This window comes from Ovis canadensis, chromosome Y, assembly GCF_042477335.2.
Source record: "Ovis canadensis isolate MfBH-ARS-UI-01 breed Bighorn chromosome Y, ARS-UI_OviCan_v2, whole genome shotgun sequence".
NCBI lineage: Eukaryota > Metazoa > Chordata > Mammalia > Artiodactyla > Bovidae > Ovis > Ovis canadensis.
Window position 1 is genome coordinate 19,656,867 of NC_091271.1, and position 13,208 is coordinate 19,670,074.

Sequence of the window (13,208 nt, forward strand, 5' to 3'; positions counted from 1 at the left end):
ATGTGGCATAAAGGATGAAGCATTGTTGGATTGAAGTTTAGCCAGGATTAGAGGGAGAAATTTAGGATATAGCAGTGTGGAATTGGGGTGAGATTATCAAAGAGAACCCATTCTCCTTTTCCTAGGCCTGTGTTAAGTGCTTGACATTGAATTATGCTGTTTGTTAACTAGGTATAGATAGATTATACTTTGAATTTGCTACCTATTTTGTTTGTTAACATTTATGAAATTAGAATTTGTGGATCGGTTGTAATGTGCATTTAAGATATATTTTCTTCCACTTTTACTACAAAACAAGATGCCATTGAATAGCTGATGCCTTTAAAAAAAGCTGTTAACCTTAAGTCTAAGAAATAAGCATGTTTGTCTTTAAGATACAGACACACATTTAAAAGTTACAAATTTGCCCAAGAAGACGCAACTGGTGTATGGTTAAGTTAGAATTCCAACTTAATCTCCTTTGACTCCAAAGTCCATGCTTCTAAACGCTGTAGAACAGTGCTTTTGTAAAAATACTCTCCTTTACATGTGATTTCACCTAATGATCAGTAGTGGGGTTTTTTTTTCCTCTTTATTTTTTTAAATAGAAGAGGTTAAAGTGAACATGCGACAAAGCTATGATTCTAGAGCCATGTAGACTTGTAGTCGTAGTTTTTTCAGCTGTCATTGAGTCTGGTTGACACTCAGTGTCTTTGTCTGTAAGATAAGGGTGTGTATAAGTACTCTAGAGTTTTGGAGATAATCAAATAGCCCATTTTTCTGTACTTAACTAATCTGTAGTATGTTTACACTTAGGTGGCAGTTTGTATAAAGGAAGCACTGGGACTTGTGGCCGCACCCTCTAAGAATAAAAACGTATTAAAAATATGGAACTCCCATGTATGTTACGTGAAGAAGAACAAGAGCCAGAAGTACGGAAAAGGGAGGGAGAGACCAAACAAGTAGATGATGATGGTGATGATGATGAAGTGATCTTGGTTGGAGTGGAACATGTAAATGACGATGCTGACGTGATCTTTGTTGGGATGAGCTCAGCTTCAAAACCAGTCGTTTCAAACATACTAAACAGAGATACCCCAGGTTCTTATTCAAGGAGAAAAAGGTATGGCCACTTCAGGAAAGGTAACACTCACAGATTACAGCCTGTTAGTCATGTGACTCCTACATCAGAAGCAAAGACTGTCTTGCCAGTGTCTGACTCTGACTCAAGATCAACAGGTAGTCCTATTATTATTGAACCTCCGTCTCAAGCTGATTATAAAAATATTTCACCACAAATAGTGCCTGATTGCTTTTCGAAGGAGTTATGTTCTTCTTTGATTACCTTCACAAGTTCATTGCAGCACCCAGTAGAAACAGCAGTTTCTGCAGGAGATATGAATAAAAGTCCTCATGTATCAAAGCGAGTTTCCCCTTGTGAAACAAATCGCAGAAATCCCAGAAGGCCTAAACTCAGTGATGGCATTGTAGGGGAACATTCTTTAGGTTTCTCCCCGTCAGGTTTTTTTCATACAGAGACCACTCAGCAAAGCACACCAGACCGTGTCCATACCTCACTAAGCCATGTTCAGAATGGAGAACCTTGTCCAACACCTTTTCCAAACGACAGTGTTCATTGCAAGCCTGTAAGACCTTTAAGGGAAAGTGGACGGACAAAAACTGATTTTCCAAGTTTGGCAAGTCCAAACAAAATTGGTGATCCCACAGAAGGAAATCTGATTGTGTTACTTCGTGACTTCTACTATGGTGAGCATAGAGGTGTTGGGCAGCCAGAACCGAAGACCCACACGGCATTTAAATGCCTCAGCTGCTTGAAAGTTCTAAAAAATGTCAAGTTAATGAATCACATGAAGCACCATTTGGAACTTGAGAGGCAGAGAGGTGACAGCTGTAAAACCCACACCACCTGCCAGCACTGCCTCCGCCAGTTTCCGACTCCCTTCCAGCTGCAGTGTCACATTGAAAGTGTCCACACGGCCCAGGAGCCCTCCGCAGTCTGTCACATCTGTGAGTTGTCCTTTGAGACAGATCAGGTTCTCTTAGAGCACATGAAAGACAATCATAAGCCTGGTGAAATGCCCTATGTATGCCAGGTTTGCAGTTACAGATCATCATTTTTTGCAGATGTGGATGCACATTTCAGAGCATACCATGGTAACACCAAGAATTTACTTTGCCCGTTTTGTCTCAAACTTTTTAAAACTGCAACAGCATACAGACGTCATCATCGAGGGCACTGGGAAAAGAGTTTTCACCAGTGTTCCAAATGTCGGCTACAGTTTTTAACTTCCAAAGAGGAGAGGGATCACAAGACCCAGTGTCATCAAATGTTTAAGAAGCCTAAGCAGCTAGAAGGATTGTCTCCTGAAACAAAAATTGTTATTCATGTATCACTGGAACCCCTTCAGCCAGGATTGGTGGAAGTAGCATCCATTACTGTGAACACATCTGATTTTGAATCATCACCCCCCAAATCTAAAAGGAGGAGGTCAAAAAAAGAAAAAAAATAGTTAATTCTGCCTTCAGTAAGTCTGAAGCCAGTATTTCAGTCAAAGTTAAAAACCCCATTAAAAACAAAAAGATCAACTTATAGCATTATTCAATAATATCAAATATAGGGAAACTGATGGGTAATTTATGTGATTTTGTTTTAAATAGAGGAAGTACAGTTTTGTTTGATCTGCATATTGAGATGTTATTTAAAAATCTATGATCTGTTTTTCGTGTAATTGTCTTAACATGTAAAAAGGATGTGCGCATGTGTGTGTGAGAGAGAGAGAATGAGAGAAGTGGAGAAAGGAAAAGTAAGAACCTATTTTGGTATTTGATGTTATTTGTAAGTTCGAAAGCTCTCCTATACATATAATCTGTAGAGTGTTTTAGCAACGGAATTTTGAACTGTTTTCATGCCTTGAAGATCTCAGTATCAGCTATATAGCCAGATTTGAATGTCACTCTCTGAAGTGCCTCTTGGGCTGATCTAAGACAACCTGGCTCTGAAAGCGTGCACTGGAGGTTGATGGAGAAGCTACGATGTGAGTTTGGACCAGACACGGGATTTAATCAGTGAAGAGCTGTGGCTTCTTGTCCCAGCTGAGGAAGAGGCATACATTCACTGCAGGCACAGAGCCAAGGGAGAAGGAACACTGTCTCAGAGTGCTTTCACCTATCCCAGGGACATCACAAGGAAGCCAGCCGCTAAAATGCCTGTGTTTGGTGAGAGACCCTGGCAAGCATGAAGCAGGCCCTGTGTAGCACTGACTGCAGTTGGAGAAGCAGAGATAGTTAGTTGAATGAGACCTGGTGCCTGTGGACCTCCTGTTGAGTGATCAAAAGGGGAATTTGATTCATTCTGTCCCCTTTCCCATTTGGCTGCCCTGTAGTCACAGTGAGGTCGGCATATCTGTGTCAGACACAGTAGCAAAGCAAGTTAAAATTCCCAAAGGAAAAAAGAGCCTTGACGTCCACTTTGATTTGCGCTGGACCCATAGTTGTAGCTGAAAAGGATCAAACACAGGAAATCTGTTCAGCTTTTGAATTGGGCTAAATTGAGTTCTCTTACCCTTAAGCTACAATGGAGTTGTCCAAGAATCGTAAATATAGTGGATAAAAATAGTCCAGGGTGATTAAAGCCTTTTTGGAACTCTTCCTTCCATTTTCCAGTTACATGTGTCTTACCCGAGTTGACCATGTGAAGATTTCGGTTCTGTATCTTATCTTGCCTTGGACACAAATGTAGTACAGTTAACTGCTAATTCTTTGCGTGTGTAATTTCCCATTGTATGAAACTAATTGAGTTTCCGTCCTTCTTGACACAGTCTGAAGTGCAAGAATTGTCTCATGTATTTCAGTAATTATCAGGTCATAGAGTTATCCTTCCTCTAATCTATCCAACCATCTAATCTGTGATTATACTTGTGGAAACCTTCTTTCTTGCGGTCTCCAAGGGCTCTTTCACAGACCTGTGAGGTACCCTCTAAGTATTGTTGCCTGAACATCAGCGCACTTGGCTGCCTCTGTAGGTTCTTGGAGTTGAGTCTCCTCCTGGAGTTGAATGTCACCCCTTCTCCCCTTCTGGCATGGATACCTAGCAATCTCTGTGCACCATTCCAGGAAGCTGGGATCCTGTCTGTAGACCTATGCCAGGAGCAGTCTCTCCGTTTCCTCTTCCTTTCTCCTCCTCTTTGTCTCTCCCCACTCTCCCCAGTCCTCAATTTCTTTAAGTCCTCTAAGCTTTCACAAAATGCTGGAAAGAGATCATCACCAAGCGGTTAGCATCCTTCTCAGAACTGAAGAGGAAGGACTACAGATGATGAAGCTGTAGTGAACCTGTTGTCTCCATTTTAGGTAATTTCGTGAGTATAAATTCAAATTCAAATAAATTGTGTTTATTTATTCAAAGCTTGATTGATTTATTTGCACTTTGAATACTTTACTAGGCCTTTCTGGTTAGTTTACTTGGGCCAAAGCGCTTTGCTAAGTGTCAGCTGAAACTACTTTTAGTTGTATAAAGAGTGTGTGTGTGTTCTGGTCTCAGGTGAAAACTCTCTGTATAAATAAATATACAGACTATTGCATTTGTATCTGCTTTCTTCGATTTCTGTAGTAAAAAATACGAAATGTTTTATTTACGTGTTTTTACTGTTGCTTAGTATCATCAACACTGTTGCTGTTAGTTGCTGTGAAGTATGCTCCTAAGGAGTACAAGTTGTATTTATTGCCAAATTAAAAGGTTCCCACAATATGGTCCCTGACTGCTTCCTCTCTTCCATTCTCTGTCTTCTACTCTACTATTTTCCCCACTAATGTACTCTTTTTGACAACACAGGCCTTGGTTTTCCTCCATCAAATTCTGTTTCTTCCCGATCCAGACTGCAAGTGCTGTTTTTCTGGAAATACTTTTCCCGGAGGCCTGCATGGCTCCCTTGTTTGAGCTTCACCAATGCTGTTCAAATAACACAATCAAATCTCCAACCCCCTCTCTTTCCTCCTCCTCCTTAAAGGCACTTGAAGTCTCTATCCTCTTCTTCCCTCTCCAGCCTAAATTTCCTAAGTTTTCACAAAAAAAGAAAAATGAAAAAAGAAGAGATAATAACATCAGGGCTTTGCTTCTTAGAATTAACTTGAGTCAGTTTCTGTGCCTGCAAATCAAAGATAGTTAATAGTGAGTTGAGTTCTTTCAGGAGCTTCCTCTGTTTTTCTTTTGATACCTCTATATTTTGTTCACACAATGACACTTTGTTTTCTTTACAAATTATTGAAGATGTGTCAAGATTATTATTTTGTTACTGCCCTTTGTGAATTCCCTTGTCTGCCTTGCTTGTTGTTTCAGGTAAAATTTATTATTTTATTAATGTTGCCAAAACATTGTAAGTAAAATTAGTATTTGTAGAAATAATGTTTTAAAAATTATTTCTGCTGTCTTTTTACAAATAACATGGCATATTTTTATTTTTTTAAATAATCGTATTGTGTTGGCCAGTTCTAAACTTCTAAACAGTGATGTGTAAATGGGCTTTCTTGTTCTGAGTACCATCAAAAGCAATGAGTATCTAGCTTAGTAAATTTCCGTTTCTGGTTTTAGATCTTGAAGAGAACTGTTTTATTGGATAGTTTACAACATTTGTTGAGACATTTACTGTTCCTTCCTTCTCCTCTCCTTTCTTTTTCTTGATTTCTTCCCTTGTCTCTCTTCCTCTTTCTTTCCTTCCCTTTCTTTCCCCAGGTTGTTGCTTGACTGGACCTTTCCTGAAACAAATGATTTCCACTCAGAGTTGAATGTTATCCTCTCAGAATCCCATTTCGTTCCTCATTTCTAGTATTGGAATTAACCTCCCTGTCCCCTTATTAGATTTGCCACAGTTGTATCAATGTTTCTGATTTTCTTTTTCCAAGAAGCAGCTCTTGTCGTCTTATCCCTACAAGATTTATTTTTGTGTTCTATTTTTGTTTCAATTCATAGATACTTCCTAAATTCTTTAGGATTTTTTCCTTTTCTTTATAACTTTGTATTTTAGAAGTTTCTTCAGAATTTTTTTCCTGTAAATATATTAGATTTACAATGTTGAATTTCAGATGTATATCAGAGTGATTTAGTTATGCAGCTATGTATCTATTCTTTTGTAGGTCCTTTTCCATTATAGGTTATTACATGATACTGAGGATTTCTTTTCTTTTTTTTTTTTTTTCCAGAGATGGTTTAGGGGTTAACCTATCTTTATTTAGCAATTTTGTCTGAATCCCAAATATTTTTATGTATCCATGTTTTTAATTAAAATTTCATTGTCTAAGATTTTTGGCAAGTTGATTCCAAAGAGTTCACTATTTTCAGGCTGAATGTTTTCATTTATTGTTTACTGAGAATTAAGTTTTCATTGGAGCTCTGAGGGTATGTGTGTATATACACTGACATGTCTATATACACATCCTTTTCAGATTACTACATGTTTTAAGATATGTAAATGTATTTTCAAAGATATTTTCTGTTTGTATGGTAAAAACATGAAATGTTTTAATTCTAGAAATTTATTCCCCCAAATGAATATAGTATAAAGAATAAAGATATAAAACTAGATTCCTTTGAGAGTAATCCTTGCTAACAGAACTTGGGAATGTTCAAAAAGTATTCATAACACTTACGAAAGGTGGCAAGAAAAACTTTATTCAAGGTAAGAGTACTACAGTGGCGTATTATAACATGGGAGAGAGACTGAGCTTGTGTCTGACTCCAGGAGGGGTGCAGCTGGGATTTATAGCTAAGGAACAGGGTGGGCCCATGGGATTGCAGACAGAGATGGGAGACTGAAAAGCAATGGACAACAATAACAGAATGGGTGTCAGTGGATGGAAACGTATTAAAATGAGGACTATAAGGGTGAGGGTGGACTCTGGCTCAACTGAGAGGATCATTGCTGAGGCTAGGCAAGGCTGATAAGATATTCAGGTGAGTGAAATGACATTTGATCTGATACTGAGGGTGGTCAGATCAAGGGTGGGCTATGTTTTCTAAACTGAAGTAGCAGATTCTGGATTAGATTGGACTAGATGGACAGGCAGCCCTGAATAAAGACATTGCCCAAAGTTGGCAGTGCATTAATACACTAGTGCTGCATAACCAATTAGCCAAAACTAGCAGCTTAAAACAATATTATTTCATACTGCTGCTGAAAGTTGGGAATCCAGGAGTAATTCAGCTGAGTGTTGTGGCTCAGTGTCTCATGAGATTGCCATCCTCTGAAGCCTTGACATGCGCTGGTGGATTTCCTTCCAAGATGGCTTACTCACATAGCTGTTGAAACCAGTTTGCTTGCTGGCTGTTGGGAGAAAGCCTCGGTTCTTTCACATGGGCCTCTCTAAAGGGCTACCCGAGTGTTCTCGAGATATGACTAAGCTGGCTTCTAGAGTGAGTGATCCAAGAGGATGAGCAAGGAGGCTGCAGTGCCTTTTATGACCTAGTCTCAGACGCTTCATTGTTCGTTTCTACCGTATTCTAACATGAGAAGTGAGCCACTAAGTCCACCACACATGTGAAGGAGCAGAGGAAGGAACCATGGACATAATTTAAAACCACGTGGTACACACATGGCCAGAAATTGTTCACATACGTGTATGTCCAAAATGCCTTTTCCTGCCAATGCTTTTAAACAATTTATCTGTTACAGCATTAACTTGAAGTTCAGGACCTTGTCATCTAAGTCAGGTCCAGCTATGGATCAGGGTCCACGTGTACAGTATCTCGTGTTCTGTTGCTCAGTTGTGTCTTATTCTTTGCGACCCCATGGGCTGCAGCGCTGCAGGCTTCCCTGTCCATCAACTCCAGGAGCTTGCTCAAACTCAAGTGCATTGAGTCGATGATGCTATCCAACAATCCCATCCTCTGCTGTCCCCTTCTCCTACCTTCATCTTTTTCCGCATCACGGTCTTTTCCAATGAGACGGTTATTCCCATCACATAGCCCAAGTATTGGAGCTTCAGCTTCAGCATCAGTCCTTCGAATGAATATGCAGGAGAGATTTACTTTAGGATTGACTGGTTTGATCTCCTTGCAGTCCAAGAGCCTCTCAAGTCTGCAACACATCAGTTCAAATTATAGAAGTGTAGTTCCTCTAGACCTGAGGATGTGTGAACAAAAGAGACGAGTTAATCTGCTCCCTTTCACAGCCAACATACAGTGGTGGTTCAGGCATAGATAACCTTCATAGACACTCCTGTTCCTGAAAGGGGAGGTGCAGGGAGCCAGTGTGAGGAATCCCGCCCGTGACAAGGTCATGAGGAAGGAAGCTGACATACGCAAGGCGTGCTCAGACTTCAGGGACCCCTCTGGATATTCCTAAGCATGTACCCCAACAAAAATCTGCCGGTTTTTGTGCTCTGCTTTTCTACTCTTCTGATATTTTCTGGAAAAAGTCAATTCAGGGCTTTAGTCTTCTGCATTTAAAAGAGTGTTTCAATCCAAAAAACCCTCTGATGGCTTTCTAGCCTGCCTGCAGGACTCCTACAGCTGCGCGTGTGATTGTTTGAGGCCTCCTGACCGCAGGAGGCACAGGAAGCTTAAAACATCCTAGGAATGTAGGAGCTTCCGAGGAGTCAAAATCTTTTTAGGACTAATTAAATGTTTCATTTGTTGAATCAATATTTGCTGCCAAATTTTCACATCCTTTAGTTGTAGATATAGTTAAAATAACAAGTAGTAGACCTTGTGTTAGCAACATTAGATCTTTGAGTTAAAGTACCTTCTTTGTTGTGTCCCACTGCACCTTTGTTCTATAGAGATGTAACTTTAATGCTAATGCTTTAAGGAGATGTAGATTAAAGAAAAACACTTCAGGGGAAACAAGATTAACATTCATTAAGGAAGAGAGCCAAAAAGTGTTAACAAGCCTCTTGGCCAGAAGATAATGTAAATCACCTGAGACCTTTTGTATACCCAATGATGTATAGAAAGAGCCTGAGCTGCAAACGCTACATAATCTTGTGTTACCCATTGATCTCTGTGTTTTATCAAAAGTATAAAAGGCCTTCTGAACAATAAAGGATGGGGCCAGCTTCCCGGGGCCAGGGGCCAGGGGCCGGGGGCCAGCTTCTTGGACCAGCTTCTCTAACTAGTCTCCCGGCCTGGTTTCTTGGCACTCTGGCTCCCCCCCATGTCTCTCTCTCTCTCTTTCTTCTTCTCTCTTCTTTCCCTCTCTCTGCTCTTTATTTTAACTTCAGGCTGAATCTCCACCTGGGGCGCGGAGGCTCGCCAGGTCTACTTACTTGCCCCTGCTGTTAAAGACCCGCGAGAAAGGGAGCTTAAGGCGAGGCACCCTTAGATATTCAAGCGGGCGCCGGTGGCCCAACGTAGATGGTGCAAATTCCTTGTCTGGAATTTTATTGGCCTTCCGCATAAACCAAGCTATTCAGCCTTCTTTCTCCACTTAATCTTCTTACTACACTATAGCTTCTTAATCTAATCTTTCATTAATAAATAAACAAGTCTTTCCACGCCGACGCCGTCCACCCTTCGAATTCCCTGGATCCACCGGGGCTGGACCCCGGTAGGGAGGGGAGATGGGAGTCAATAGTAGCAGTTCTGAAATCCCATGGGTTCTTGCGGGCAGTCCTTTGATTAGTATTTAAGGCCTGGACACTTCCTAGGCTTCAGTCTCTGATTTTTTCATTCTACCCCCTGACATGATGCCATTGCATGAAAGGTGGCTAGTATATGGTTACATGAAACAGTCTCCCTAGCCTGCTTCCTGCTTGTAGAAGGTAGAAGTCCAGAGCTCCTATTTTGTACTATTGCTGGTCCTTTCAGTCTGAGCTGAACTTAAATATGTTATCTTAAAACCTTGGTGTGTCTCCTGATACTCTTACTGGTGTTCATGGCAAAGCACCCCACTCCAAAGCCACAATCACACATGTCTTCATAATAAGGCTTACTCTGTCTTGGTTTTCTGCTGAGATAGCTGAGGGATAACACCCTGAACCTTGGTAGAAGTCTTATTGTGTGACTGAAAGGATCTCTGAGTGACACCCCTAAACTCTTTGGAGGGTATTGGCCTGACTAAATAATGCCATGAGGCATCCCCTTCCAGCTTTCTGAGGCTTAACAAAGAATTTTACAGTCACACTCGTCTTTAGAACACCTTTGTTTATAAAAAATAATATGAAGAAGAACTGGCCTATCGGTGGTGTAAAATGTTGTATTTAGACCACCTAATCTCAATGCCCTGGATATGATCTTGCTTGAGAGTCATTAATTTTAACAACTTCCGTCATCTTAAAAGACTGGAAAATTCCCAAATCAGCAAGTTTTGTCCCCTGGTTTAATAATCTTTATGTTAAACATTAAAAAAAAAAAAATTCCCTTCATGTTTTACTACAGGCAGCAAGAAGAAACCAGGAAGCACTTTTGGCTGTTTGGATGGAAATCCTCTTAGATAACTCAATTAATTAAGTACAGTTTGTCCTCCCAGCTCATTAGGTACATTTTCTACTTTTCATAAACTGCAGATGTAATGGACTTTCGTCTTCACAATCCCCAGTCTCTTTCCTCCTGCCTCTCCTTTCTGCCAAGCATCCTAGGTGCACGACTGTGATTCCGCCTAGAACGTGTTTGCTTAGTGAGCAAACGGGGAGCGATTCCCTGGCTTCAGTGCTTCTGCTGGCCAGAGACTCTGTACCGTTCCCTAAGAACTTCATGGTTTCGCTGTCCAACTTCTATCACCTGGCTAGGTCAGTTGCAGTAGCTCACACTCACAAGCGAACTTGCAGGGATTTCTACACGCACATGTGCAGAAACATACATGTGTATACAGTAACATCGCTGAGGGGAAACCTGTCCATATGCAGAAGAACAGCTTCCTTTTCCAGGAACATGAATTTTGGTAAGCACTCAAATTTCTACGCACACATGTGCGCAAATATATTGGTGAATACAGTTACATCGCTGAGAGGAAACCTGTCCATATGCAGAAGTACAAGCTTTCTTTTCCAGGAACATAAATTTTGGTAAGCACTCAAATTTCTGCACGCACATGTGCACAAACATGCACGTGTACTCAGTAACATCCCTGAGAGGAAACTTGTCTATATGCAGAAGTACAAGCTTTCTTTTCCAGGAACATGAATTTTGGTAAGCACTCAAATTTCTATGTGCACATGTGCACAAATATATCCGTGTACACAGTAAGATCACTGAGGGGAAACCTGTCCATATGCAGAAGTACAAGCTTTCTTTTCCAGGAACTTGAATTTTGGTAAGCACTAAAATTTCTGCACGCATATGTGCACAAACACACTCGTGTACACAGTAACATCCCTGAGAGGAAGCTTCTCCATATGCGGAAGTACAAGCTTTCTTTTCAAGGAACATGAATTTTGGTAAGCACTCAAATTTCTACACACACATGTGCACAAATAGATGGGTGAATACAGCTACATCGCTGAGAGGAAACCTGTCCATATGCAGAAGTACAAGCTTTCTTTCCCAGGACCTTGAATTTTGGTAAGCACTAAAATTTCTACGTGCACATGTACACAAATATATGCGTGTACACAGTAACATCGCTGAGAGGAAACTTGTGTATATGCTGAAGTACAAACTTTCTTTTTCAGGAACATGAATGAGACCTGGTGACTAGGACCTCCTGTTGAGTGATCAAAAGGGGAATTTGATTCATTCCGTCCCCTTTCTCATTTGGTGTCCCTGAACAATGGAGATCAACGTGGCAAACGGTGGGGTTTTTCCTACTTCCCTAGCATCTGGCCAGCAACAGCCTGTCCTGGTGATGCTGTGAATGGCTGGGACGTTGCAGCCACCAGTGGCCACACCAGGCGAAGATGCCACCCTCTTCAGAGTGGAGGCAGGAGAGGACAGCGAGGCCCAGGTGCGGAGTCGTGGCAGGGATCAGACGGGGTTTCCAGCTGCTTGCAGAAGACATCACTGAGGATGTGGAGGTTGTGCCAGATGAATAACAGAAACAGGGTCCTCCCTGGAGCTGGAGGAGAAGACATTGGAGGAGTAGTGCCAGGAAAGGCCTGGAGGCCCGAGTGACCTCAGAGCACTAGATGTGATGCAGGCACTGGCGACCTTGTAAGTGGAACTTAGCTCTAAGCCTGAGAAAACCTGCAGGGCCTACGTTTGGTTCATGTGCAAGAGTCATGAGAGGAGGAAGCGTGACTTGGCTCAGAAGAGTGCCAACATCCAGGGCATCCCTGGCTTCTGGGCCAACGTGGTATCCTTTCTGCTACTCGTTGTGGTCCAGTGCTCAGGAGGAGGGGGAGGTGCAGAGGCAGGAGCAGGAGGAGGGGTGGAGGCGAGGGGGCAGAATGGTGGACCCTGAAGGAAGTGTGGTACTGGGCAATTGGCAGGCTCCAAAGGCACACCTGAGTAGAGTCCAGGCAGGGCCACTCCTGTAAGTGTCACAGCCATGAGTCTCTGTGTCTCCTTCAGGCCTGCATCTGAGGAGGATTAGCCTCTAAGTCAGAAATGACCAGAGACAGTACATCAGAGCCACCTTAGCTGACAGTTATTGTTGTAAAGGTGAATGATTCCGAAAATAACTGAGATGTGGGAGTCACACACACGCGTGCGCGCGTGCACACACACACATACACAAACCCACAGAACATATGTAGACATACTTACTGATCCCCGTTATCTCACTGAGTGAGCAAGTTCTGAGTGGAATCACAGTGGTACAGCAAGGATGCCTGGCAGAAAGGAGAGGCAGGAATAAAGTGCCTGGGGGTGACCAGTGAGAGTGCAGAAGATCTGAGACACAGAACAGGTTGCAATCCCAGACACAGAAGCCACGGTGGGTGACCCCACAGCCCTTTGAACACCCTGATACAAGGGCCTTTTCATCCTTCCCAAGTGCCAGGCATACTTTCCCTGACCTTACCATGAGCATGAGCAACCCTTGCCTATTTTGTGTGGTTTCAGTGATGGACCAGAACTGCAGCATAAGCACCTGCTACCTGCAGTCTTCCAGTCTGAATCATCACTCTTTGTACTCTTTGCAGAACACATATATTGGGTATCAGGACTATAGGATGGATGGCTTATCTTGATCCTCTTGCTGCTCCCAGCCACACAGGCTTGGGTGACCGGGCAGGCTTGAATGTGTTCTCACATGGAGAACAGAACCACTTTGAAAGGATAAATTGGCAGCCATGCATGTTTCTGGCACCAGTGTGTCATGGAACTTAATGGGGAGCTGTCC

The 13,208-nt window shown here is 42.1% G+C and overlaps 1 protein-coding gene across 1 annotated transcript; it reads left to right on the forward strand.

The window, feature by feature from the left end:
• The first annotated feature begins 866 nt into the window (after nucleotides 1-866).
• LOC138431516 (zinc finger protein 280B-like) lies at nucleotides 867-2,158 on the forward strand. The gene is given in 2 exon segments (XM_069573619.1): nucleotides 867-2,090; nucleotides 2,093-2,158. Coding segments are annotated over 2 exon segments (1,290 nt in total).
• Nucleotides 2,159-13,208: the final 11,050 nt, after the last annotated feature.